Source organism: Clarias gariepinus, chromosome 3, assembly GCF_024256425.1.
Source record: "Clarias gariepinus isolate MV-2021 ecotype Netherlands chromosome 3, CGAR_prim_01v2, whole genome shotgun sequence".
Classification (NCBI taxonomy): Eukaryota; Metazoa; Chordata; class Actinopteri; order Siluriformes; family Clariidae; genus Clarias; species Clarias gariepinus.
Window position 1 is genome coordinate 36263497 of NC_071102.1, and position 27899 is coordinate 36291395.

The 27899-nt window shown below is 40.4% G+C and overlaps 2 protein-coding genes across 6 annotated transcripts; one reads left to right on the plus strand and one right to left on the minus strand.

Moving 5' to 3' along the window:
- Positions 1–1294: 1294 nt before the first annotated feature.
- On the minus strand, positions 1295–8781 carry mindy1 (MINDY lysine 48 deubiquitinase 1). Of its 4 annotated transcripts, XM_053491586.1 has the most exons (11): positions 8406–8777; positions 7188–7235; positions 5937–6784; positions 5471–5528; positions 4991–5055; positions 4232–4390; positions 4051–4153; positions 3059–3201; positions 2354–2536; positions 2106–2243; positions 1295–1527 (listed from the first exon to the last, which is right to left on the minus strand). In XM_053491586.1, the coding sequence occupies exons 3-11, from the start codon at positions 6438–6440 to the stop codon at positions 1444–1446; spliced, it is 1437 nt and encodes a 478-aa protein (XP_053347561.1). In that variant the 5' UTR covers positions 6441–6784; positions 7188–7235; positions 8406–8777; the 3' UTR covers positions 1295–1443. The 4 variants fall into 4 exon arrangements, with proteins under 4 accessions (XP_053347561.1, XP_053347562.1, XP_053347560.1 ...); XM_053491587.1 differs by lacking the exon at positions 7188–7235 and having other exon boundaries at positions 5937–6698; XM_053491585.1 differs by lacking the exon at positions 7188–7235.
- Positions 8782–9256: 475 nt separating this feature from the next.
- On the plus strand, positions 9257–18836 carry ankle1 (ankyrin repeat and LEM domain containing 1). Of its 2 annotated transcripts, none has more exons than XM_053491368.1 (9): positions 9257–9391; positions 10245–10397; positions 12560–12665; positions 13457–13580; positions 13913–15775; positions 15878–16046; positions 17060–17222; positions 17310–17442; positions 17546–18836. In XM_053491368.1, exons 1-9 carry the CDS (start codon positions 9327–9329, stop codon positions 17710–17712), a joined length of 2943 nt encoding a protein of 980 aa, XP_053347343.1. In that variant the 5' UTR covers positions 9257–9326; the 3' UTR covers positions 17713–18836. The 2 variants fall into 2 exon arrangements, with proteins under 2 accessions (XP_053347343.1, XP_053347344.1); XM_053491369.1 differs by lacking the exon at positions 9257–9391 and adding an exon at positions 9925–10148.
- Positions 18837–27899: the final 9063 nt, after the last annotated feature.

A 27899-nucleotide genomic window follows, 5' to 3' on the forward strand; every position in this document is an offset into this window, starting at 1 on the left:
CAAAACCAGTGTGTAGCATGTTTTGACAGACCACCAGCCACAGACAGCTGTGTCACTGAGATTTGAACTTTGTCAAGTTAGTCTGATCGGTTTCCTGTTATTGCACTCAACCTACCCCCATAAAGTCCTAATAACAGCTGTTAAGCTTCTTACAAACTCCAGTATGTTTGAAACACTGGGAATGAGGTGGGAATATAATATTAAGAAACACTAAAACTTTTCTCCATATGACCCACACTTTCTACTCTGGAAAAGATTTGGTTATTTAAAATAAAATAACAGTTTAATTTTTTTCCATTAAAAGCTTTAATAATAATATTAATAATAATCATAAAGTTTTATTTTATTTACACAGTGACAGACACCTCTGAGTGTTATAATTTTGTTTACTGTAATAATATATTCTCAACAAATTACATACAGTACAAAGCGAATAAACGATTAAGAATCACAATCGAGTGTGACAGAAAGCCCTTCATTAGCATGACTAGCATCGTTAGCTTTATATCTACTGCATCATACTGGAAGTAATTTAATTTACCGACATTACACACGTTTACTCGCTCACGCTTTTGTGAAACAGATTAAAAATCTTTCGGGGAGACTTAAAACAGATTAAAATGCTGCTCTTTTAAACAAATCGTGTCTTAGTCCATCAGACTTAATACTAATCACAGATCATTAAATTTAATCCAATCTGAATCATGGATAAAATAGCACTAAATATAAACCGTGGTGTATAATTCAAAACTGAATCTGAATCGAGTTTAAATCCTGGAGTGTGTAAATGATCCAAACTGATCAAATCTGAATCACGGTTCGTGTTAATTTAAACGAAATTCAACGAAATCTGGAGTGTGTATGTGGAGGAACTGAATCTGAATCATGGGTGGTAACCCTGAATGGAATCTGAATCTCTTGTCATGTAAATAAACTGAATTCGATAAGATGAACTGGAATCTGAATCCTAATGTGTGTAACATGAACCAATTGAATAACATTACGAACACCTGAAACGACCCGAAAACCAAGTGTGTGAGTGTGAACCGATTCCATTAACTGAAGCGAATCTGAATCACAGCATGTGTAACTTGAACTGAATCTCTCTCGCAGTTCACTGTACGACATAAAATATGACACGACAGAATTATGGCAATTTAATCGACTGTTATAAGACAAAATAAAAAAAGAGATTTTTGTCACTGCGGTTGTATAACGAGACGTTTAGAGTCATTTACATTCAGTTTTGGCTGCTGAACTTCCACATTAGCTACGTTAGCATAGCATAGTGAACAATCCATGCTCACCAAAATATCTAAACATTCCCTGGAGATAAAATGACGCGGACATTTTCAGGTTAATTCGTGGCATCGGCGTGTTCTGGTAGAGTTGCATATAAACGTTTGGGTGTCTGTGTGTTTAAGTGCGTGTGTTTTTCCTGACTTATAGGATGGAACAGTCTGAGTCGTCCTTTTTCTCACCCTGGCGTCTCCGTCCTCCGGGATGAGACGTCTGTCCTCCTCTCGTCTGCACAACAACAACAAAACATACAAGCAATCAAAGTTTTGTTTATTCTTAGTGAGGTCTTGTTGGAACCGGCTCATTATTACCCACATGTGCATTGTGTGTGTGCATGTGTGTGTGTTATATAGAGTGTGTGGTGTTGTCACTGGCTCACTGGAGGTGTTTGGGTGATTGCTAAGAATGATTATTTACAAAACACCCTTGGCAATCGAATGAAAAAAAAGAGAAATACTAATGAACTGATCCGTTCTTAATTGACAAACGATTAATTTCCAATCAAACTGAATAAATCTAAATAAACAGCACTTAAATCTAAATAAAATCTAATGAATCACTAAATCTATTCGAACTGAATTACTCTAAACTTGTAAAAAGACAATCAGCTTTAAATTGAATAAAGCCAACGAATTGCAGAATTGAATCACTGCTTATTGAAATGAACTGAATCGTTTTTTAAATGAATGATTCAGCTGAATTGTTCTTCAATTTAAACTTTGAGCTGAAACCCATCTGTAACTAAATCAGTTCCATGCTTTGTGACCTGAATCGAGATGAATGGTTCTTAAGGGACAGAAGGTCACCTGTTCCCCGGAAGTGTGTGGAGGTTGTTGTGGTTGTTGATATTCTTCCTGCTGTAACTGTCTCGCTAACTCCAGATCGCTCAAAGGCCCAGGAGCTTCACCCTGACTCTGCTGTAGAGACATGGCTACTAGGTAGTCCTAACACACACACACACACACACACACACACATTAGTTAAAGTCAAATGTTCCTATCATTCAGTGACACACTGAGAACCGTTCTGAAAAAACTGAACTCCTTGTGGTCACCTGATCAATCTGCATCTGGTTCAGCTGCGACGTCGGCCTGCTCGCACTCTTCTGGGACGGATGGCACAGTCGGAATTCTGAGTCACAGAAATTCCCATCTCCTTCAACGTTATGGAGACTTTCCCACACCATGGTGTCCTCCTGCAGGAAGCCCTGGTCTGTCACCAGCAGGTACAGGTTATCCTGAGATCACACATACACACTTAAATATAAGGGGGTTTATAGACTTCAGGGAGTTAAAAGATTTCAGGGAGTTTGGGGGAATTTAGGAAATTTATAGACACCAGTTTAAAGACGTTTGATCATATAGCGAGACGTCATTTTAGGGTATATAGGGAGTGTGGAGACATCAGGGATCTTGGGGGAAGGTAGAGAGTGTAGAGATGTCGGAGTCCAGGGTGTTTAGAGACTTCAGGGAGTTTATGGAGTTCAGAGCCCGTGGGGAGTTCGGGCAGTTTATGAAGTCCAAAGCCCTCGGGCAGTTCAGGGAGTTTAGAGCCTTCAGGCAGTTTAGAACCCCTAGGGAATTCAGGCAGTTTATGGAGTCCAAAGCCCTCGGCAAGCTCAAAGCCCTCGGGCAGTTCGGGCAGTATATGGAGTTCAGAGCCCCCGCGTAGTTCAGAGCCCCATTAACCTCTGACCTTCTGTTCAGTAACCTTGAGCCCTAACCAGGGAGATCAGGATTGATCTAGTTTAGTTAATCACCTTGTGCTTGATCATAGTGCTGAAGTGGTTGTTCCTGAAGAAGACACACAGCTCTCCCTCCTTGGCAGTGGTGTTGAGCTCACACAGACCGTGATACGAAAGCTGGGTGGCAGTGGACTCCAAAAACTGTTCTGCTATCAGACCTGCAATAAATAACAACCTCACAGTAAATAAGGAAGTGATGACTCAGGTTGTAATTAAAAATTAAGATCAGGTTAAAGAAAAACAGCTTTCACATAGCACCATGCTCTGAGGTTTCAGCACTTAAACTGTAAAATAACGGCTTGGTCCAGGTTTACAGCCCAACAACAGGAGTACAACAGAGGAAAAGAGCAAAAAAAAAAGAAGGTCTAATTTATTGAAAACACAATAAAAATTTTAGCTGTATCTAGGTATTACAATATTGTTTTTTGGGTGAACCCCTGAGAGTGAATCAGTGAATCAAAATCAAACTGAATCATAAACCTGTGTACACTAAAGCTAATACTTATTATTCTATTTAATATATAACCTCACTTTTAACAGCGGGTTCATGAGAAGCATGGGGACAGGATTCAGTTCCTCGCTTCAGAGCGCTCCATATTAAACACTACATCATTAACTGTGAATTATTTTAATTTCTTGTTCTTTATCTTGTGCTGAACTCGGTGTACAGTGACTGCAGTCTATAATCTGTAGTCACTCAGTGCGATCAGCTCGTCTGATTACGAGGAAAGCAATGATGAAACGTCCTGCTACGGCATGCTGATATGATCTGTGTGTGTGTGTGTGTGTGTGTGTGTGTGTGTGTGTGTCTCTGTGTGTGTATATAACTGGTTTGTCAGCTTTGGCCATGTTTTTACTGACATCTTGTTTTGAGTTCACGCTTTTGATCTAAAGATGGAAAGATCATCGGAGGCAGGTTTGTTTAGACAGGACACGCATTAGACCAGAACCGTATTAGAGAAGATCAGATACCAACGCTTTTTACACACACATACACAAACACACACCTTCACTGACTTGGCTGCTGTCTGTCGAGTGTTTGTAGATGATGATCTTCTCCACCAGCTGGTTGTAGCTCAGTTTCCCCACTGCAGACGCCATCTCCGGGCTCTAGAGAGAACATCAGCATGATTATTCACTTTCCTAGATTATTCACTCTGCACTAATCCCCTGTGCCCCGTCTCTGACCTGCGGATCCACCAGCCAGCCGTGATACAGCGGGATGTTGAGGAGATCAAACACGATGCACTCGGGCGTGTACTCGAAATCCGACACGCCCGTGAAGCGTACGTTTACGTCCAGACCCGTGGATAACTTCGGCAGCACGGCCATGGCGTCGCTCATGTTCTGACAACAGAGGAGAGGGAACGGATGTTTACTGTTAACGTGATGATAAAATAATAATAGGAAGAACAGGAAGAAAGAGGAGAAGAAGAGACTGCACTGATCTGGTACTCAGTATCAGAATGGAGTTGAGATCAGCAATAAACCGTGGATCAGATATCGGATCAGTTTTATCAGTCATCAGTAACAAAGAGACTGGATTTGGAATAGAAACATATTTTTGGAAATGGAAACAATTCCATATAAAAAGACCTGGCTGCTGCTGCTGTTGTTTTTTTAAGAATTGATTTTAATATATTTATACTTTATTGTACAGCCACATTGCTCTATCTTTTAGGAATTTATCACGTGCGGGAAAAAAATTCCAAAATATTAATTAAACCCCCCCCCCATTCCAAATTTTCCAAAATAAAGCCTCAAATTTAAATTTTAAAAAATTATAACCTCATAGAAAGATTAAGATTAAAAATGTTAGTTTTTAAATGTATACATAAATTTTAAAAATTCCAAAAAAAATCTACTGATTCAACATTTTAATTCCTAAACTAGTAAAACATTACAAATCTCTCTCTCTCACACACACACACACTTTCAAAGACTCACCTGCTGAAAATTGAGCTCCATGCCCTCAGCCTTCTCTCTGGGCTTAATCGACAAAACACACTCACCTATAAAACACACACACACACACATATTAACTAAAGTAAGACAGTTTAATAAATCCAGGAGTGTGTGTGTGTGTGTGTGTGCATGTGTGTGTGAGAGAGACATCAGTGGCAGGAGTCAGCGCTGTCAGAGGTAAAGCCGTGACTTTAGCAGGACGGAAGAGTTTACGTTGGGAGAAGCTGAAGGTTTTGTCTTATTAACTTATTAAAGATGCTGAGGTGCACACCCTGAGGTGTTTATAGCTGCTCTAACGTAAGTGCAACAGGAACTCAGTGGTTTCTTACACTAAATGTAACTACAGACAGAAGAAAAGTACGACATGTTTTAATGAAGTTGCCATGGTGTAAGAGGAATAAAGCACGCGTGTGTGTTTGTATATTGAGTAAGATGTAAGTGAGGTGCGAGTGAACACCATACCGAGGTGAGCCATGAGCTCTTCGATGGTGATGACCTCAGTCTGGGCCGGTAACTTTGCCTGCAGACACAATACCACTGGGTTTAGTAATTTACAGCATTATATTACAGATCAAACACTGATCAGTCGTTAGATTAGATTAGACTGTCTGATCATATACGACTCATTTAGGACATGAGCTAAGAGCATATCTGCATGTTCAGTGCAAACTAAGCAGCTTTGTGGGCGTGTTACATAGAGCAAATGGGCGGGGCTAACTTCAGCCTGATATATGAATGACATACTTTGTTTCAATTATTATATACTTAGTATAGATAACTTTAATACTTTATAAACCAGTAGTGTATGATGATAGTGATGATTTTGTAAATTTTTTTACAACTGTTACAGAAGAGAACATCATGGCAAAAAGTTTTTTTTATCTTGTCCATTTTATGTTTTAAACACCCCCCCACCCACAGATCTCACCTTCCACCTGAGGAAGAGGACGTTCATGATGGCCAGCAGAGGACAGGGTCCATTTTCGCTCTGCGTGATGATTGGTGTCTTCTCCCCCTTCCATGTGATCCACTTCACGTAGTAATGCTCCTGCACTGAGGGCGGGGCAGACGAGGGTCCTGAGAGCGGTCCAGAGGGCGGTGTCGACACCGTGGCCTGTCCCGCCTCCACACTCATCACATCGTCGCTCCATGAGGGTGCTCGATCCGTCTCTGTCTCCGTCTCATCCTCACCATCCAGCGCCGATCTCACGGATGTCTGAGGTTCACCCGTTGACACGGACGGAGTCTCGTCCACGACGCTGCTCACGGATGACGTGATCTCCGAGTCCTCCCTCTCAGACAGACTCCTACTGCTGGCGGCGGTGGCGTCCTCGCTGTCCGAGTAGGCTGTGCTTGTATTTTCTTCATCGTCTCTACTCACTTGTTTTTCCTCAGGCACAACTGAAGGGGGGTCCGCCCCAGGCTCGGCCATGCTCACACACAGCTAATGGGGCGGGTTTATAGACCGAGGTGGAAACAAGAACTTGTCGTTTGATAAGTGTGGCAGTGTGTGTGGGGGTTTTTGTCCCGAGTTTTTACTAGACTAATCAAGAGAAATCATCAGCGTCACCTCGACATCACTCCGCCCTGCATCCGGTCTCGCTCTGAGATCTGGGAGCTTGTTACTCTGATCCTGATCATCTACTCATCCACCTGCTTCCTCACACACTCATGTTTCTGTTTAAAGCAGCTGAAAGCAGAGAGACAGCAAGAGATCACGGCCTGACGATGTCATTCATGTCCCTGTTGAACGTAGATGTGAAGATTCCTGCGTCTCTGAAACATAATAATGCTCGTCATCACTAGGTCCTTCTTTAAACCACGCCCTCTTCAGTGATCATTTAGGGGTGAGTGGTATGATTAAAAAAACACCATGATTTAAGATGTAGTTTCGGTGGTTCATGGTCTATCTCACTTTATTTAAGGCTTTCCTTTGATCTGTTTAATTAATGTTAAATATTTTGAAGTTTGTAACCAGGAAAGTGCCTTCAGACACTACGGTGGATGTGGGCGGAGCTTCTGAGGGGCTGAGACGAATAAACAAAGTCATTTGTTTATTACTAATAATTTAAGTAATTTGAGACGAATAAAAAAGTAAAAAAGTATTAAAAATTTTTACTTAATTACTTTTATTTTTGATTAAAACAAAAAAGAACAAATTATAATCAGCTGACTTTACCTTCAACAACACACCAGGTTCCCTCGTCTTATCGTTATCATATCTAAACTGCATAAACAGAATAAAGTATCTATTATTTACTTAACAAACTATGTAAAGTAAATAACATGGGGTTTGAGTTAGTGGCTGTGTTCAAACTTGAGAAACAAAACTCCACCCAAAACTGGAATGTACATGTGTGTGTGTGTGTGTGTGTGTGTGTGTGTGTGTGTGTAAAATCTGATTGGCAGGAGGAAGAGTCGTGACTTTCATACATGTGGAGTTTACAAGTTATTTACACACTGACTCAAAGAATGCAAATTAAATGAAGAAAAGTAAGGACAGTAAGAAGTAGGGAACAGAAAACAGAGCAGGGAACACAAATGATGGAATAGGTAGTATGACAGGACAGGGAATAATGTCTATGGAATAATGAATAGGGATTAGGAACCAGGGATTAGGGATTAAGTCATACGGAATTGGGGGATGTAAAATATGATATTATAGGAAGAAAACAGAGAGGGACAAACAGTCAGAGGTTAATAATTAATCTGGAGTAGAAATCAGGGAGTAGGGACAGGGGACATCAAATAGGAAGTAGGGAACAGGAAGTAAGAAGCATGAAACAAGGAACAGGGAACAGGAAGTGTGGGGTATGGAACTGGGATATGGAACAGGAAGTATTATATGGAACATGGAATAGGGAACATGGAACAGTGAATACGGAACAGGAAGTGGGGTGTATGGAACAAGGACATGGAATAGGAAGCAAGCAACAATGAACAAGGGAAAGGCAACAGGAAGAGGTGGACAGGAAGTAGGATGTATGGAAAACGAAAAAGGGAACAGGAAATGGGACATATACAAAGATCCAAAGGAAAAGAACAAAGATGGGTAACAGGAAATACAGGACAGGAAGTATAGTGTGTGGAAAATGGAATAAGGGAAAAGGGAGTAGGGTGTGTGGAGAGGAAGTGGGATTAGAGGAGAGTAACGGTGATCTATTTCACTCTTTTGGTTTATTAATTCTCTCTGTTAATCTGCTGACATTTTAAAATATAATAACTTCTTTCTTTTTAAAATGTGTTGTTTAATAATCAGTTAAACAAATCCAAATGTGCAGGGTTGCGTGGAAGGGTTTAATCCAGTTAGCTGAAAGATTAGCACCAAAGCTAAACTCAATAATAATAATAATAATAATAATAATAATAATGATAATAATAATAACTCAGAACTCACCGTTTATACCGACGAGTCAGCACTCCGGGTAAACTCTCCTCTCGGTCTCTCTCAGTCGGATTTAAACACTATATTATTGTTATTATTCCAATAAAACTCGCTAGCTGCAAATTCTCCTCAGCGCTCAGCTGGTGAACTTATGAAAACCGTCATCATCATTATCAACCGCTGATCTGTACTTCCGGCTGGTTTGTTTTGTGCCTGTCTCACTTCCTGTGAAGCTGTTCGTAAACAGTGACGTCATGTGGACCGCGCACCATGTTTCGAATTAGCGAAATCCCTCAATATTTGTTGCGCGGTGCAGTGCTTTTACTATATTTTATATTAAAAAAGCCTACTGTGAAAGAATCCAGTGCTGAGTGACTCTGTAAGTCTTTACACAATTAAAACAAACACTTGGTTTGCGCTCCTGGACAGCAGATGGCGCGGGATGTCTTCTTTAAAGAGCGCTTGCTCGTCGCAGTAATAATACGTCATGTAAGCAGAGGGAAATTTAAACAAAAGAAAAAAAAAGTGTCTCTTTCTGCAAGTCTCCACGCAGCAACGTTACAGTTCAACATTATGATTAACATTTTATCAACAACAAAAAAAGTCACCTACAAAACACAAAATCCGCCAAATTAATCTTTATAAAATTAACTACGATTTCGTTTGTTTTCACTCCTACCTGTATTCCGAAAAAATCCCGCCTCCTTGCACGGATTGGCATGTTTGCTTCGGCTCTCTAGTCAACGATTGGCTAGTAATGACGTCGGTTAATATAGTTCGCCCTTGAGAATGGACTTCTGGACCAGAAGGCGGGATTATTATTTTTTTTAACCAGAATACGGGTGAGGATTAAGGGGGAAACAACGCTTGCGAGTAATAGCTTATCCTCATGCGGCTAATAAAATATATTAATCGAAGAATAACACAGAAATTATGAACGACGATAGGAATAATTTAGCAATGCAATTGCACGCGGCGGTAAACGACACGGATGTCAGGTAACGTTATTCTGAGCATCATTCTGCCGATCGGTTCATCTTAAATAAATTTGCACGTTTTATTACTTTACCTGCTTGAACATACTTTACCTTACCACTTGTGCACCGTGCTGGAGCAGAATACACACTCATATCTGTAAAACTGCGAAATAATTGCTGTCAAATAATGTCCCACTTTATTCCGAGTCGGCTCTTATGAGCCGATTCATTTTGTTCGAACTTAAAGAGTCGACTCGCACGTGGGCAGGTTTCCTTTCTTTTTTTTTAATGTAGATTGTTATTTGTAAGGTAGATAAGGGTTGTGTAATGAGCAGAGAAAAGCACTGGACATAATGCAGCATGTTGAGGTTAAATAGGTGGAAGTTATCTGCTGGATCCGAAGTAGTCGGTTCATGTGATTGAACTGATTCAAACGAACCGGCTCTTTGAAATGAGCCGACGACTCCACTCAGTAGTACAAGTCTGTACTTGTTTACAGAGACGGCTGGGTTATCGTTCCTTTCCTTTTCCATCCTTTTCCCCCCTTTTGCCTCTTTTCTGTTTTGCTTTATTACGTTAGTAAACTCCTATCTTATCATAATATCTATCTCCCTTTTTTATTTGTTCCCCTCTTTTGCTTATTAATAATTAATTACTGTACTATATCTGAAATGAGCTGAAGCTCTGCATTAGTGTGTAAACCCCAGCTCTGTGCAGATGATCTGTGAGGATGTCTGAAGGAGTAAACCACCTCGAGTCAGCCCTTTTGGATGATACAGTATGAATTGACCTGGAGGAGTGAGAGTGAAAACCCCAATATGCACATGTACGAATGATCAGTTCTTGTTCTTCATCTCCTCTTCTGGTGTAACAGGCTGGTGGAGAGTTTGCTGCAGAGAGGAGCAGAACCCAACCTGGTGCTGGATGGAGGCGTGGCCGCAGTGCATCTGGCTGCAGGGAAGGAGTCGGAAAAAGGTCTCCGGTGCCTTAAAGTGCTCCTGCAGCACGGTGCTGATCCAAACCTCAGGTCAGCGTGGATTAACATGACTGTTTTTCCTGAATTTCTCTCTTTTAACTCACTTGGAAATATTTTTGTTTTAAAAACAGAGCATCCGTTTTCAATTTCAATTCAATTCAATTTTATTTGTATAGCGCTTTTAGCAATTTTCATTGCCGCAAAGCAGCTTTACACAGTCAAAAGAATTATTTAAGTTTGTATGAACTGTGAACTTGTATGAATCAAAATGGTCAGTTTGTCCCTGGTGTGCAAGCCGAGGGCGACAGTGGCAAGGAAAAACTTCCTGAGATGGTAATAGGATTGAGAGGAACCAGACTCAACAGGGAACCCATCCTCATTTGGGTGAAACAGAAAGCAGTAAATGATCTGCATTTATACAGTGTGTAGGGTGGGAGGCAGTTCAGCTATAATAGCTGATGTTAATTGATGTTAATATGGAGTCCAGGTAGACTTGTAAGAAGTTCCAGTCATGAACTATCGAACTGTCAAGTCCCCAGAGAAACAGTTGCCAACACCAGTCAAGGCCAGAACCATTTTCTAGGTAGAGAGAATCATTCCCAGACACCAGACGCATCCCAGAGAGACACACGGGGCATCCATGTGACGAGATCTTCAGCCAGAAGCGGGGCACCAGGATGGGTCAGACAGGTCCGGAGGGCAGAGGGAGTCTGGATCACTGGCAGCTCAGGAACGACATGTGTGGCTCGACAGAGAGAGAGAGAAAGAGTGAAAGGGGGAGACAGGAGGAGAGAGGAAAGAGAAAGAGGGGAGGAAAGAGAAGAAGAGGAAAGATGGCAGTTAGGTATGGTCTCAGTCACACAATGTATAATGTGAATGTATATTAACTGTAGAGTGCAAGCAGAGACTCCGGCAGGACTAACTATGACAGCATAACTAAAAGGGAGAGCCAGAAGAAAACACAAACATGAGGGCTTCCTGACATGTAAAGCAAACAATCACCTCACCGTCAGCAAACCTGAATGATCAATGAGAGTGAGGAAGACAGCATCTAAACATACCAGTTCATCATAATACTCTACGTCCATGAGTCCCCCAGATCTGCTCCTTTACCTATGGCAAATCTATTTATAGAAATGCTTGGCTAAATAAATAGGTTTTTAGCCTGGACTTAAACACTGAGACTGTGTCTGAGTCCCGAACACTATTTGGAAGACTATTCCATAATTGTTGGCCTTTGTAAGAAAAAGCTCTGCCCCCAGCTGTATTTTTCATAATACGTGGTACTGATAAGCAGCCTGCATCCTTTGATCGAAGTAGGCGTGGCGGATCGTAAGACACTAGCAGTTCGCTCAGGTACTGCGGCGCGAGACCATTTAATGCTTTATATGTCAAGAGTAGTATTTTAAAATCAATGCGAAATTTCACAGGGAGCCAATGGAGTGAAGATAAGATAGGGGTGATGTGCTCATATCTTCTGGTTCTAGTGAAGACTCTCGCTGCTGCATTCTGGACTAGCTGAAGCTTATTTATGCATCTAGCTGAACAACCAGACAGTAAGGCATTACAATAGTCCAACCTAGAGGTGATAAAAGCATGAACTAGTTTTTCTGCATTGTTTAGCGACAATAAATTTCTTATTCTGGCAATATTTCTGAGGTGAAAGAATGCTATCCTGGTAATATTATCTACATGTGCTTCAAATGAAAGGCTGGAATCAATAATCACACCAAGGTCTTTCACTGTTGCATTTGATGGAACAGAAAGGCCATCTAAAGTTACGGTGTGATCTAAAATTTTTCTCCTAGCTGTATGCGGTCATATGACTAGAACTTCTGTCTTATCCGGATTTAGCAGAAGGAAGTTAATTAGCATCCAATTTCTTATGTCCTGCACACAATTCTCAACTTTAGTTTTCCACTTATTTCCTTTAATGTTATATTCTTTTCTTTCTTCATTCTTAGTTTTTGAGATTTATTTAAGAACTTTTCTTTTGATTTGTTTAGAAATGTTTGTTTTAATGAATCGATGATTTGTGTACGGTTGGAATTTTTCCGTGTTATTCCATATGTTGTTGTGGAATAAGGTTGTTTAAGAAAGTGATCTTTGCTCTGTTCTCTTCAATCACAAGCTTATTTGTCGCCAGGATATGTCTGAAAACGTTTTCACATGCTGTAATGGCAGACGGTGTATTTCGCTTTGTGTGTGTGCAGGTCCAGTGAGGATTTGACTCCGTTACACATCGCAGCTTTATGGGGCTGCTACCAGAACCTCAAACTCCTGCTGAAGAATGGAGGAGACTCAAGCCTGAGAGACCAGGTGAGAGACCACACACACCAGACTCACTCCATGTTTACTGTCTTGTCTTTAAACACTATAATAATTTGTATACACTGATAAAATATTTAAAATGACTTGCTTTCAAGTAATGTTAATAATTATGTTTAAACTTTTTTTCTTTTTTTAAATCGATTAAAAATGCTTATTCTTACAAAGAAAGAGGGCCCTGGTGGCTCAGTGGTAGGTGTTTCGCCTGCCATGTGGAAGGCCCGTTTTTGATTCCCAGCCAGTGCCCAAACCCCAGCCACTGGATGCAGTGCCGGTCCCAAGCCCGGATAAAATAGGAGTCAGGAAGGGCATCTGGCGTAAAACCTGCGCCAAGTTGTAGTGCGGACTGGATATTCCGCTGTGGCGACCCCTTGCCGGGAGCAGCCGAAAGACCAACAACAACAACAAGTCTTACAAAGAAAGAACTTCACTGTGTAGTAGAGTACATGTGACAAATAAAGACTTAACTAATTCAAGATAAGGAGGAAATAAACCTAGGATTAATTTTTATATTTCTGTAATATTGAGTTTTATTAATTAACTTTTTTTTTAATAACAGGGTAAGTTGTTAAAATTATAAGCAAGCTAAGAATATACATAGTATATAGTAAATTAATAAAACTTTTTTTTTACACTTAAATTTATCAATTAAGTTAAAGAAAAAAAAATCCTTAAGCTGTGTACTGTTAGTTTTGCTCAAAAACAAAGTCAGTTAAAGTGCTTTTCAGGAAGAATATTATGTACATTACACATTTCTGTAAACTGCGTGTGTGTGTTTTCAGGGAGGGAATAAAGCAGTGGATTTGGCGGAACAGGAGGAAAACAGTAAATGTGCCAGCATTCTTCAGGAATACGAGTCGCGCACACCCAAGGTGGAATTTGAGGATTTACCCAAATTCAACTACTGTAAGGATTTTCTTTAAATTCAGTTAGAATTAACATAATTGATTTAAGAAAAACAAAACAATCTCTGCAGTGTGTTTTTGGTGGCAATAAATGGGTATTTGGTTGTTCCTTTAAATCCATATAAGTGGAAAGAAGTCACTGACATTGATTTATATTTATCGCTTCAACTTGGACATACCCGGCTCTCTTTTGTAGCCATGCACATTTCCCCATGTCATACACATCTTTCTGTCTCTTTTAGTTGTTCCTATTTGTCCTATTCAGTATCATCCTCTCGTGACGTCCAAGCACAATTATAAACATCTCTAAAATCAGTTTTCTATCATTTCCAGCGCTCTACTCAGGCCACTCGATGAGAGACTGCAGCATGAACCTGACGCTGATGAGTGATTTTGGAGACGAGCCACTCAGCAGCACCCGATATTCCTCATTTTCCTGGAAATCTGAGAATAACAGGCTACACATGGCGCGAGACCCTCACGAATCTTGGTTGTCTGACGTCTCAGGTATTAATGCACGTGATAGCGGTGTGTTTAACAGAGAAGACATGGGCAGGTCTCTTCCTCCGGTTCTCTCCAGTACTCGGCTCTCAGGGACAGACTTCAGAAAAAGTCCGGAAGCGGCCCAGGCGGCTGGTATTTTCACGCCGAGTCGTAAGAGTGTGACATTCAGAGACTATGATGAGTATTTCCCGGATGTGAAACAAAGCGACGATGAGGCCAGCGACTCCAAAGACTCGGTGGTGGATTTCTCCCTGTATCCCGGCTTCTTGCACTCGGAACGCATGACTACCGTGCTGCAGAATCAGGGGATTGATGTGACATCTCCAGATGACGTGTTTGTCTTCAGCAGAGAAGGAAACATCACTGAGGATTTTGATAAGACTGTAGTGGGAGGGACAGCTCTATCGGAGGAGGAGGAGGATAACCACGATGAAGTATTTGTAGGTAAAGTGGATGAACTGAAAGGCGTCGCTCACACCACTGTCAGCAGTAACAGTGAGTCGAGTCAGTACAGCAGCTGCGACAGCGAGCCGTACAAGACCACCATCGAAGCACCGTTACCTTCTGAAAGCATCTCACCAGTGGAAAAAGATGGAGAGACTAAGGGAAGTTTAGACTCTGAAAGCGTGAAGAAAGAAGACACTAAATTGCAGTCACGAGCGTGTGATGATGAGATTAAAGAGACTTCCTTTACTCCAAGTCCGTTCGTCACAGGCAGGACCCGTTCACGCCTCAGTCGCTGCTCCCAGAGAAACAGCACCTCGTCTTTTTCTTCCTCATCTCTCTTCGAGCAGACGCTTCCTACGCCGACACGAGTGCGCAGAGACATGACAAAATCGGACAAACTTCACCGGAGACGCCTCTCTGAGGATGACAGAGAAGCAGATTTTGATTCCCAAATGTCGAATCTCTGCATTTCTTCCCAACTCCATGGCAGCCAAGCGGACACTCTGATCATCTCCGGAAGCATGGCAGATACCATCATCATTCCAAGAGGTGACACTGATGAGAGTTCGGAACCTGGAACATCTTCGATATCGTCTTACCGAGAGGAGGATGTGTTCACAGAGGACAAGGAGTTTTTAACATCTGATGTTTCCACATTGAGCTCAGAAATACACAGAAACAGCAATTCCCAGGACTCCTCCTCCGGCTCAAGGTCAAGTTTCAGTCAAGCACTCGAGACTGTATCCACTGGCTGCACGCCCAGATACAGCATGAGCCGAATCTGCAACAGTTCCCAAACGCACTCGCTCGCCAACCTGTCCCACACTCCCGGAGGACGTCCTCTCATCACGGACATGGATGAGCCGGTGGAGTATCTTTACACCGATACTGAGGAGGGACACGAGCTGATTGAGACACACGTCCCTCCAACGTCCAACACGTCTCTTAGCTCCTCTGTCAGCGAGGAGACTGTCATCTACGACTGGCGCTCCATACAGGCGACAACCACAAGTTTGGAGAAGGGAAAAGAAAACCACTGTCCTAATGAAGTGGTGGAGAGTGTCAATATCTCGGAGACAGAAGGGTTAACAGACCGAGAGCTCAGACAGAAACTAATCAAACTGGGAGAGGAACCTGGACCCATCAACAGACACACACGCCATCTGTACATTCAAAAACTACGAACACTGCAGAAGACACATGTTATTCAGAAATCAGTACAGGATGAACAGACTGAAGTCAGCGGTATGTACAAGATTTTTTATTAGCATGTTATTCAGGCATGGTGATAATTTGGTTAAAGGGATGTAATGTTAAGTTTATGGCTGGATTTGTTACCTCTTTTAGTAACAGGTTACAGTCCGGAGCTGAATAAAGTCTTGTGTTCCTTTCACCTGCCTGACTGTAAGGCGGATGAGTTTGCAGTCTGTGAGCAGTTTGATCAGCCTGATCAGAATAAACGCTGGCGTGAAGGCATCATCAAGTCCAGCTTTAACTACCTGTTACTTGACCCCAGGTAAATTTCTCTCTAGCGCAGATCAAGTCTACAAGTGTACTTCAGAGCAGGTCAAGGCTGCTCTAGCTCAGGTCAAGTCTACAAATTTACTTTATAGCCCAGGTCAAGTCTACAAGTCTGCTTTAGCCCAGGTCAAGTCTACCCCAGCCCAAGTCATGTCTACAAATTTACTTTATGGCCCAGGTCAAGTCTACAAGTCTGCTCTAGCCCAGGTCAAGTCTACCCCAGCCCAAGTCAAGTCTACAAATTTACTTTATGGCCCAGGTCAAGTCTGCTCTAGCCCAGGTCAAGTCTACCTCAGCCCAAGTCAAGTCTACAAATTTAATTTATGGCCCAGGTTAAGTCTACAAGTCTGCTCTAGCCCAGGTCAAGTCTACAAGTCTACCCCAGCCGAAGTCAAGTCTACAAATTTACTTTATAGCCCAGGTCAAGTCTACCCCAGCCCAAGTCAAGTCTACAAATTTACTTTATAGCCCAGGTCAAGTCTACCCCGGCCCAAGTCAAGTCTACAAATTTACTTTATAGCCCAGGACAAGTCTGCTCTAGCCCAGGTCAAGTCTACCCCAGCCCAAGTCAAGTCTACAAATTTACTCTATAGCCCAGGTCAAGTCTGCTCTAGCCCAGGTCAAGTCTACAAGTCTGCTCTGGCCCAGGTCAATTTCACCCCAGCCCAGGTCAATTCTATAAGTCTACTCTAGCCTAGGACAAGTCTACAAATCTACTCCAGCCCAGGTCAAATCTACAATTTCACTCTAGCCTAGGACAAGTCAACAAATCTATTCTAGCCCAGGTCAAGTGTCCTCTACCCAAGGTCAAGTGTCCTCTACCCCATGTGTAGTCTCCTCTAACCAGGTAAAGTCTACAAGTCTGCTATAGTGCGGGCAAAGTATACATTTTTGTGAATTTCTGCTCGATCCCTGTTGCAGGAAGAAAAGTGTTTGATCAATTATTATGAAATAAAAAGTGCAGAAATGCACACTAAATAATCCTGTGTAATGTGGCTCTGCATCCAGAGTAACGAAGAACCTGCCATACCGCAGTCAGGTCATGACTATTCACGAGTGTTTCCAGACTTTCATCAGCTCCATATTCTATGTGGGAAAAGGCAAACGCTCTCGACCTTACAGCCACCTTTATGAAGCTCTTGAGTATTTCAAAGGAGACAAATCATCCAAGGTACCATACTTTGACAATAGAGACAATAGATATGAGCCAACATTTGGCAAAAGATAGTTATAGTGGTTTGTTTCTGGTGTTTTTCAGAAGCTCAGCTCGAAAGTGCAGCACATCCTGCAGGTATGGAACTGTGGCCATGGTGTCATCTCACTGCACTGCTTCCAGAACGTCATACCTGTGGAGGCGTACACACGTGAGGCCTGCATGGTGGATGCCATCGGTACAAACAATGCGGTCACATGTGATAAATGAAATTTAAAAATCATATTATTGGTCTCTCTCTCTCTCTTTGTGCACTGATAAGTAATATAATCTCTCATCAGGGCTTAAGATGCTGACCAATCAGAAGCGAGGTGATTATTATGGGATGGTCTCCACCTGGCCTGCTAAGAGGCAGCGTGAGCTTGGAGTTCACCTGCTGTACAGAGCCATGCAGATCTTCCTGGCTGAGGGAGAGAGACAACTCCGACCTGCCGATATCAGGCGATGATGTCATACCCTGTCTGTGACCACAACACTGAGCATTAGAGACCATTTTGGGATAAATTATACAGTCAGGTCAAAGAAGCTGAGTCCAATATGCTGAGTGCACTAGAAAGATTTTAATCTATCAGTTGTGAAACACTATACTCGTGTCCTTTCTAGTGCCCTACTCCCTATGCCCTATGTGTAGGCAGTTTAGTCTGTAAATTATACTTCAGTATCATTTTACACAATAAAAAAGACAAAAGTCTCTCTCACTCATTCACTCACTCACATGCTCTATATAACGCTCATCTGGTTCATGGTTGTGGGCCTGGAGCCCATCCCAGGGAACTTAGCACTAGGCAGGGTATATCCTGGACGGGGTGCCAGTCCATCGCAGGGCACAAACACACTTACTTCAACCCATAGAAATCTTAGTTACAGTTTTACATTTGACTGTTACAAAGTGCTGACTCTGGGGATTCTTCCATAACTGTAAAAAGAATTAAAAATAATACCTACAGAAAACTTATTGATGACTTTGTTACTATAGAAATGATAATGCATTAGCACAAGAGCATTGATGTAAACCTGTGATTTGCAGCTGCACTTTTGTCAGAGCTGCTGTTATAAAAAAAATAATCAACACCTTCAGAGTCCAGAATTCAGCAGTGACAGGTGATAGTGTTTAATATCTGATGGACTAAAATTTACCATTTTATCGTGCACTCTGTAGCAGTGTATTTTATTTGTCACATCACCAAACACAAAATTTAAAAAACTTTGATATAACAGGGGGCACTAAGGACACAATCATTTTGGATGAAAAGGTCTTAAAATTTGTGATACTGTGCTGCTGCTTTTTTTTTATTAATGAATTATTAATGCTTACTGAGTGTAAATAATTTGTAAGATGATCTGATAACTGGAATGCAGCCTACTATATGAAGTGGACTGAAATAACTTTTAAGTCAGTTATGAACTATTATGCGGAAAAACACTGAACTTGCAGGAATCACACCCACCCACAGAGATTTAGAGTTTTTTAGTCCTGTAGTGATTTGAATAGTGTCAGAAATGAATGGAAGGACATTTACAGCACTGGGATCAAAATGTGAAAATATTAATTACAATCGGAATGTAAATAAAGCCCAAAAAATTATGTTAACAGATGATCTTTTGTCTTTTTTATTATATTTTTTAAAAAGATACATAATTACATAAAATACTTAGACAATTTTGCATTATAAATTTCAGTTTAATGTAAAAGTTATTTACAAATTCCGAATTCTCATGGAGCAGAGATCACTCTAGGTAGGTTTTCAAATGTATGATGTTGTTGTATGATGTTACACAAGTGTTAATGCTTTTGTACTTTTCTTATAATTTCTTGTCTGGTTATGTGTGTATGTGTGTAACGGGTAAAAATTTTAAACAGTTAATTATTCATGTAAATGAGCCTACAAGTGTTTAGTGTTTTTTCAGTAATGTAAAACAAAACTGATGAATGTCTTTTTGAGGCTGTAATATTAAGTCACTCACCAATCAGGAGTTTAAAATAGTTCCTCAATCTTTATGCAACAATGTGCTGTAGTGAAACACATCTTTGTTATCACCTAAATGTGGTTGGGTTCCCTGGTGAGTCTGGTTCCTCTCAAGGTTTCTTCCTACTTCCATCTCAGGGAGTTTTTCCTTGTCGCTCTTACCATCGCCCTTGGCTTGCTCACCAGGGACAATCTTATGATTTTGATTCATACACATTCACATTTTATACAAACTTAAATAATCATTTTGTTTGTGTAAAGCTGCTTCGCGACAATGTCAATTGTTAAAACCACTATACAGGTAAAATTGAATTAAATTGAATCTTTGTGTTTTGTGACTGCAGTATGCAATACTAATACTTTTCTATATAACACTACCAGTATTTTGGGTTTCACTTCCCCCCCACCTTGTGTTGATCACACTCACATTTGATTAACTTTTTTTATAGAGATACATTCTGCATCATTGGTGTCCAGTTATTCCATGTTTTTAGATTTGCTTCTCACACAGCAATATGATCAGGTTGTTATACAGTGAATTTATTTATGGAATTTTTATTTTTTTAAGCAAATGTAAAATTATCAGATGTAAAATCTGTACATTTGCAATAATTCACCTGATTTATTTTCAGAGTAATCACTGCAGCACTAAATTACGGATTTTCTGAATCTAGGTTTGACTGTATTATATATTTCTTAAAAACTATATAATCGCTCTGCATAAAAAAGGCTGTAAAATGCTTTAATGTAAATATACTCAGCAAAAAAAGAAACGTCCCTTTTTCAGGACTGTGTATTTCAACAATAATGTAAAAATCCAAATAACTTTACCGATCTTCATTGTAAAGGGTTTAAACAATGTTTTCATGCATGTTCAATTAACCATAATCAATTAATTAACATGCACCTGTGGAATGGTCGTTAAGACCTTAACAGCTTACAGAAAGTAGGCATTTAAGGTCACAGTTTTAAAAACGCAGGACATTAAAGAGACTTGTCTACCGACTGTGAAAAACACTCAAAGAAAGATGCCCAGGGTCCCTGCTCATCTGCGTGAACGTGCATTAGGCATGCTGCAGGGCGGCATGAGGACTGCTGATGTGGCTAGGACAATAAATTGCCATGTCCGCACTGTGAGACGCCTAAGACAGGTTGACACGTTATTGTACAGCTGCTTACCATGAAATGCCCCCCCTTCCTGGATGTCATACACTGTGTCCCAGCTTCATATAAATACAGTCACATAAACACAGGGCTTATACCAGTAAGTGCTGCGGGTTTGGTGTCTGGTGAGCTTGCAAATGATCTCAAGGCAGTTGGGAGCACAGGCACCAAACAAACCATTGTTAACACAATACGCCTGCATTGAAATCCTTCACCCCAGCAAGGCTTCCCCTTCTCAAGATGTCACATGTACAGACCAATCTGAGGTTTGCCAATGAACAGAGAAAGATTGGGATAAACTGCTGTGGTCAGATGAGACCTAAATTGAGTTTTTCGTCATCAACTCGACTTGCTGTTTTCGAAGGAAGGAAAATGCTGCCTATGACACTAAGAACACCACAGTCCCTACAGTCAAGAATGGAGGTGGAAACATTATGCTTTGGAGCTGTTGGGTACAGATTAACTTTGCTGCACTGAGGGCCAATGGATGGGGCCATGTGTTGTAAAATTTTGGATGAGAACCTCCTGAAGATGGGTTGTGGATGGGTTTTCCAGCATGAAAATGACCCCAAACATACTGCCAAGGCAACTAAGGAGTAGCTCAAGAATAAGCACATTAAGGTCATGGAGTGGTCTAGCCAGTCTTCAGACCTTAATCCAATAGAAAATTCACGGAGAGATGTAACTTTGAGTTGCCAAGCAGCAGGCAAGAAACCTTAAACATTTAGAGAAAATCTGTAAAGAATAGTTGATCAAAATGCATCCCAAGATGTGTGCAAATCTGGTAAACAACTACAAGAAACGTCTTCCCATTGTGCTTTCCAACAAGGGTTTCTCTACCAAGTACTAAGTCATGTTTTGCTTGGGAATCAAAAACTTATTTCTGTTATTGAAATGCAACTTAATTCATAACATTTATATCATGTGCTTTTTCTGGATTTTTGGTTATTATGTCTCAACCTTTTAAAATAAGCCTTCATTTGAGATGTCCCAATCATGCAACCTGCAGAGAGAGTCAGTACAGTGGAACCTTGCATAATTCGTTCCGGAAGCAGGCTCGTATTCTAAAACACTTTTAAACCAAATTAAATTTTCCTCTAAGAAATAATGGAAACTCAAATTATTCATTCCACAGCCCCAAAAAATTACTACATAAAAATAATGAATACAAAAGTATGAAGTAAAAATAAAACAAATTAACCTACACTTTACCTTAAAAAAGTACCTTACCAAAAAGTTGAAATAAATCCAGACAATTCCAAAAGAAGTGTTTTTGTTTATGCGTGTAGGCGCTGTGTGTGTGTGTTTGTGTATGTGTGTGACTCTTATTTTCAGCCCCTTCTGTCTCCCCCTTCTCATCTTACACAGTAAACCTTTCTCCTCTCTTATCTGATTTTCACACAAACACACACACATACACAGACATTAACGGAAAGACTTTTTGTCTGAAAAATTAGCGAGGAACATCACTAATGACACTCGCGTGAGTGCATAGTAACGGAATCACTGCTGTAAAACAAACAAAGAAATGAACCTGCACTTTACCTTTGAAAAGAATCGCAACAGAGTAGTGTTTTTGTGTAGGGCAGAGAGTGCGTGTTTTCCTTGATGTAATCAACTGTTTCTTGTTTACTCTGGGAGCCACTTCCTGTCTGTATCAATATGTCTTTTAAGAAGATCTGATTTGACTCCAGAGAGAGACCCTGATGAAAGCAAAGCAAAAGATCCAGATGTCCATTTTTACCTTGTAAAACCTGGTCTACAGCTCTTTTGTAAGTCAGAAATTGTAATTTCTCTGAACAACATTTACATTTTATAAAACAAACTCTGTTGAAGAACATTTCTCTTTTCGTTCCTAAAGGTCAGGTGGACATACAAAGCTGTGAGATGTTCCTGAATGCTCAGATAAGCAAAGCAGTACACTTTACTCTGGTGAAGCTCACACTCCTCTCTGAAGATCTGTGTACACACACCTGAATACACTATTGCTTAAGTCTTTTTCATTGAAGATCAGGTTGCCCTTCTTCAACTGGTTAAAAGCTGGTTAACTGGTTAAAGTTTCATAACCATTTCCTTATCTGCCTCTCTGCTCTTTGGGTACTTTTTCTTTATGATGTTTATCTGTATGATAAGGAAGTGTGTGTACATTTGTGTTAGTGTCTTGGGGATCTCTCCACTCTCTGCTTCACCCAACATTCTCTCTAGAACAGTGGCTGAAATCCAGCAGAAGACTGGGATGTGGCACATGATGTAGAGGCTTCTTAATGACTTCAGGTGTGTGATGATTCTGTTGCTAAGGCTTTGGTCAGTGATCCTCTTTCTGAAATATTGAAACAGTGTTATTACCAACACTCACCACAAGAGGCAGTATAACGCTAGCAACCGTTGCTGTCCCGAAGTGTTGCTAATATGCACGGTTAGTAGTGCAACTCTGAGAGAAGATGTCGGACAGAAACGTGTTTACAATGTGATGTTCTGTCTTTTTTTTGCAGGTAAGCAGGCAAATATTTAGGTGTATATGTGTAATTTAAAGAGTCACAGGTAAAGTTGGAAGGTTGGCTGTTTCCCAATGTGTTTTTTTTTTAGAATTTAGGCTGTTGTAGTTAGCCTGTTAGCCTAGCCACTATAATAAATTCTAGCCGTTAGTGATCTGACCCTGTTGCTGCTTTTGAAATTTATTGATGCTAATGTTGCCTTGCAGATGTTTAGGACACAGTTACTATAACTGGAGTAACTGATATTTTATTATAACTGATATTTTATTTGTTTGTATTATTTATTTGTCATTGCTTACTATTTAATTTACTATTGCAAACGTTGCTATCCCGAAGTGTTGCTAATATGCACGGTTAGTAGTGCAACTCTGAGAGATGTCGGACAGAAACGTGTTTACAGTGTGCTGTTACAGTACGTCTGTATTTTTGCAGTCCAGCAGTAAAGAGTGAAAAAATATTTATGTCACAGTGAGTCTTTATTCGAGTTTGCTAAAACATTTGGTGGCAGCGGTGGGATCAGTTGTGCTATAAAAAAATTTTAAAAGTGGGAGATTGAAGATGCTTATAAGGCACACGCTCTGTCTCTTTCACTCTCTCTCTCGCATGTACACACACACACACACACACACACATACACATATACAGTACTGTACACGCACACACAAATAACACATGAAATCGCGTAAAACCAAATGAAACTAGGGCAAAAAATATATAAGCAGTGAAAAATACAGTAGTATCCTGTAGGTGATTCCTGTCCTGCGATAACAGAACTAAACAGTTCCAGAGGGTTAGCGCCTGTTATTGTTGTTTTCAGGTGTGAATGTTTATGGGGATTTAATCTGTCTCTGCTGCCGCATCTATTCACCGTAGTGATAAGTGATTAATGTCCCATCAGGTCTTTGATGGGGGAACGTTATGCTGGTTAAATGACTAAAGAAATACTGATCCCTTTGACTATCAGCGAAAAAAACACTAAAACATTAAAAATATAAGGGTCACTGACGTGACGGCCTTTTTTTCTGTCCGGGTTAATTTTATTTTGCAGAAAAAAACAAAAAATACATAAAAATTTCTCATCTTCTTGTTATACCTTCTTTACCTACTAAACCACTCTAACTTCTCCAAATTTTTACGTTTTTTATCATTTTTCTGCTATCCGAAGTGCCAAAACATCATATGGGGCGACCGTCCGGCCTTGACTTTAGTTAGGACAACTGGTTTAAAAACACTTTAAATCAACTTAAATATATCCCTTTTCCTAGTTGGCATAATTTTAAACATGTTTTACATCCATTGACAAAACTATAAAGCATTTGCGCATATATTTCTATCATGATAAACAAACGAATGTTGTCCGAATTATGTTGATTCTATCCATTTCATCCGGGGCGACCATCAACAAACCACATGGGATACTGCATCAGCCAGACACAAGTGAAGACCCCCTGGAAACAACTGTATAGTAAATCAATCTCTCTCATATAGTAAGAAAAAGCTGTTTTTTAACGGCTGTGATGTCGTAGTCACTTTTGGTCATCATGTGGGGCGACCTCCCCAAAACTGTGAATTATAATTTTTTTCCACAAATCTATATTTTGATGATAAATTTGATAGTGCTTTGTCACTAGAAGAAGCTAGTTTGGTTTCTGAGGCTAACTGTTAGCCTGTTATACTTGAGTAAACTTGAAAACATCATATGGGGCGACCACTGCTAAATGTGTTAAATGATAGATATATGTCCTACATTTGTAGTTTTCATATTCTATACATCAATTATATACATAGAGTTAATTGTTTAAGTATAATTATTTGTATATTTTATCTTTTTTTTTTCTAAATTCAGCCATTTTCCATTCCTTTTATAGGGAGAAACATTTATTTTAACTGGATAATGAAGGAGACTCTGATATTGTAGAATAAACTTGTGAAATAATGGTTTTCATAAAATGAAAGGGCACTAAAGTTTATCTTTCTTCATCAGTTTATCTACTTACTGATATGAGATCAACTATGTTACGTGCGGCTGTCGTGCACGTATGTGCGCGTGCGCGCGTGGCTGCTGGTGCTGCTCTCTCTCTCCCTGCCTTTCTCTCTCTCTCGCTCTCCCTGCTGCAGGAAGTTCCGCCCTAATTGAGCGTGCTGTGACGTGCGACGGGATTGGCTGGCCATGGAGAAGCGCGTCCTTTTAACCTGGCTGGTGAAACCCGGAAGCGCGCGTTGTTGCCTGTGGAGATGTGTGTTGTGTTGGAGAGTGTGTTGAATATTGAATGTAAAGCTGTTGAGTCGCGCCGATATATTGTGGGTTGTACAGTGTTGGTTTCTTTTTTCTTTTGTTGCTTTCTTGATTCTGTTTTCGTTGTAAATATTATAAATAGTTTTCAGTTTGTTTGTATATACTTTTTTTTTGTTGGAAGCAGTAGGGGTTGGGTGCCATTTCCTTTAAAACCCTGTTTCTCCTGTTTTTCTGTGATAGTTAGGAAGTTAGGTTAGTTTATGTATTTTGTTTAAAGTTTTCTTTTTGATAGGTTAGTTAGCTTGCGGGAGGAGATAGGGGGAAGTTTTGTTTATTGTTTTGGCCTTGGCCCAACCCTGAAGCCTAGAGCTTCCTGTATGTGTAGGTGTGTGTGTGTAAATAAAAGACCACGCACACTCTATCCTGTTGTGAAGGATCTCTTTTTTTTTATTTTCTTCTTTGTTGCGGCCCTGAAACCTAGACTAAGGGGTCGTAACAACTAGTCTTGATGATACATAAAAATGTGAATTCTGAGATATATTACGGTCGCCCCAGATGACTTTTTTAAGGCTATGTTTTATTAACTTAAGTGTAAAAACACTAAAATGACAATTTTTTTACTTTTTTTTATAAAGGCATGTGTACACTACATTCCAAATGTTTAGAAAATGGCCAAACATATTCATATTTTTGGTATTTTAAAATTGGCCTATTAAAAAGTCTTATCCGTCCCATGACCCATAACGAAAACAAACCCAAGCAAATGTTACATTTTAAGCTTTACTTTAAAGCAAAATATTATCTACCAGTGTATTAAACAGAAATAGATAGAATACACCGTAATGTAAAATACTGTACATAGCCCACACTTGTATTCCGTATCTACAATGATCGGTGTAGATAAATTACAGATGTTACCGTGTCTTTAAGTATTATTAAGGATGTCTTGAAAAATATTGCAATAAAAATTAAAAATAGCATAAGCATCATGGGTTGTGTTTTCTTCTCTTTTTTACCACATCATCTATTTATGAAACTATGTTGACGTAAGTTATGTTATATATTGAACATGATATAAGGCTGCTTGGACATTGCAGTTAACTGAAGCAGTCAATGCTTCCCCTGGCGGGATTATACAGCATTGCAACCATCTTTTTAGAAAGCACATTAGGGTGTTTATGGGACAGGGTATCGTTAACTGCGGGGGATTAAATTCCGTGCATGGACTTGTCATGGTTCTGCCATGGACCTGCCATACTCCAGATGGCTGTTTGAGGTGGCTCCCACTGTATGTGGTCAGATGAACATCAGCCAGTGCTGTGCCAGCCAGAGGATCTCCTCTCTCAGCCTCCAGTGTTAGGTTACCCAGATTTCAAACAGCCCTTCATCCTACACTGTAATGCCTCGCAGGAAGATTGGAATTTCTATCCCTGAAGTGAGCAATATGTGAGAGATTTAGGGACTACCTTTACTATTCACCACTATTTACAGTCTACACCAATAATAATCCTATCACATATGTGTTTACCGCTGCAAACCTAAACGCAACCACCCATAGGTGGGTAGCTAAACTCGCTGACTTCCAGTTCCTGAAGTACCGTCCTGGCAGAATTAATCGGGATGCCGATGATCTCTCACGCATGCCTTTGGATATGGGACAGTATGTACAAACTTGCACACAAATAATACTACCAGAGGTCATGAGTAGTGTGACTCAAGCCATTGCTGTTTAATTGCAAAAAGGTGAGCCCTGGCTGTGTCCAATGACCATCAATGCTGCAATAAGTTTGGAAAACAACATAGTGATAACAGCCGTGGCAGAGATCCCCAAAAGGACTCTGAAAAAAGCTCAGGAAGAAGACGATATAATTGAAGAAGTTCTAAAATTTATCTTTAATCAGTGGCCAAAAGGTGATAAACAACCCCACAACAAAATAACCACACTAATAGGACAAAAATGAAGACTGTACATTAATGAGGATGGACTCCTATGTAGGAAAACTACTCCGTGTATGCAACTACCTCTGCCTCAAAAGTTTCATCAGCTCATTAAATAATTTATTAATAATAATAAGTTTTATTTATATAGCGCCTTTCCAGAGCCAAGAATACTTTACAATGTGTAGAATGATACGACCTGAGCATCAGTTCCTCCCTGTGCAGCTGGATCGTAGACTTCCTGACAGACAGACCTCAGGTGGTTTGGCTCGGCAACATCACCTCATCCTCACGAACACTCAGCACCGGGGTCCCTCAGGGATGTGTGCTCAGCCCCTACTGTACACCCTGTTCACCCATGACTGCTCAGCAACACACAGCTCCAACACCATCATCAAATTTGCAGACGACACCGTCGGCTGCATTTCTGATGGAGATGAGTCGGCATACAGGGCAGGGGTGAGAGCCCTGACATCATGATGCCGCGACAACAACCAGCTCAATGTCTCAATGTCAGCAAGACTAAGGAGCTCATCGTGTACTAAAGGAGACTGCAGGGTGGAAGCCACACCCCCATCCACATCGAGGGAGCAGAGGTGGAGAGAGTCAGCTGCTTCAGATTCCTGGGCATTAATATCAGCGAGGATCTAAGTTATATATATATAACATATATATAAAATATAAAATATATATTTATTATTATTATTATTATTTTTATTGTAGTACCTTTCCTCCTCTTTCTATATTTTTATATTTATATGTTTATGTAAAGTTGGGGAACACGGGTCTAAGAATTTCATTACGGTAATAATGCTTTATTGTTATCTGTATATGA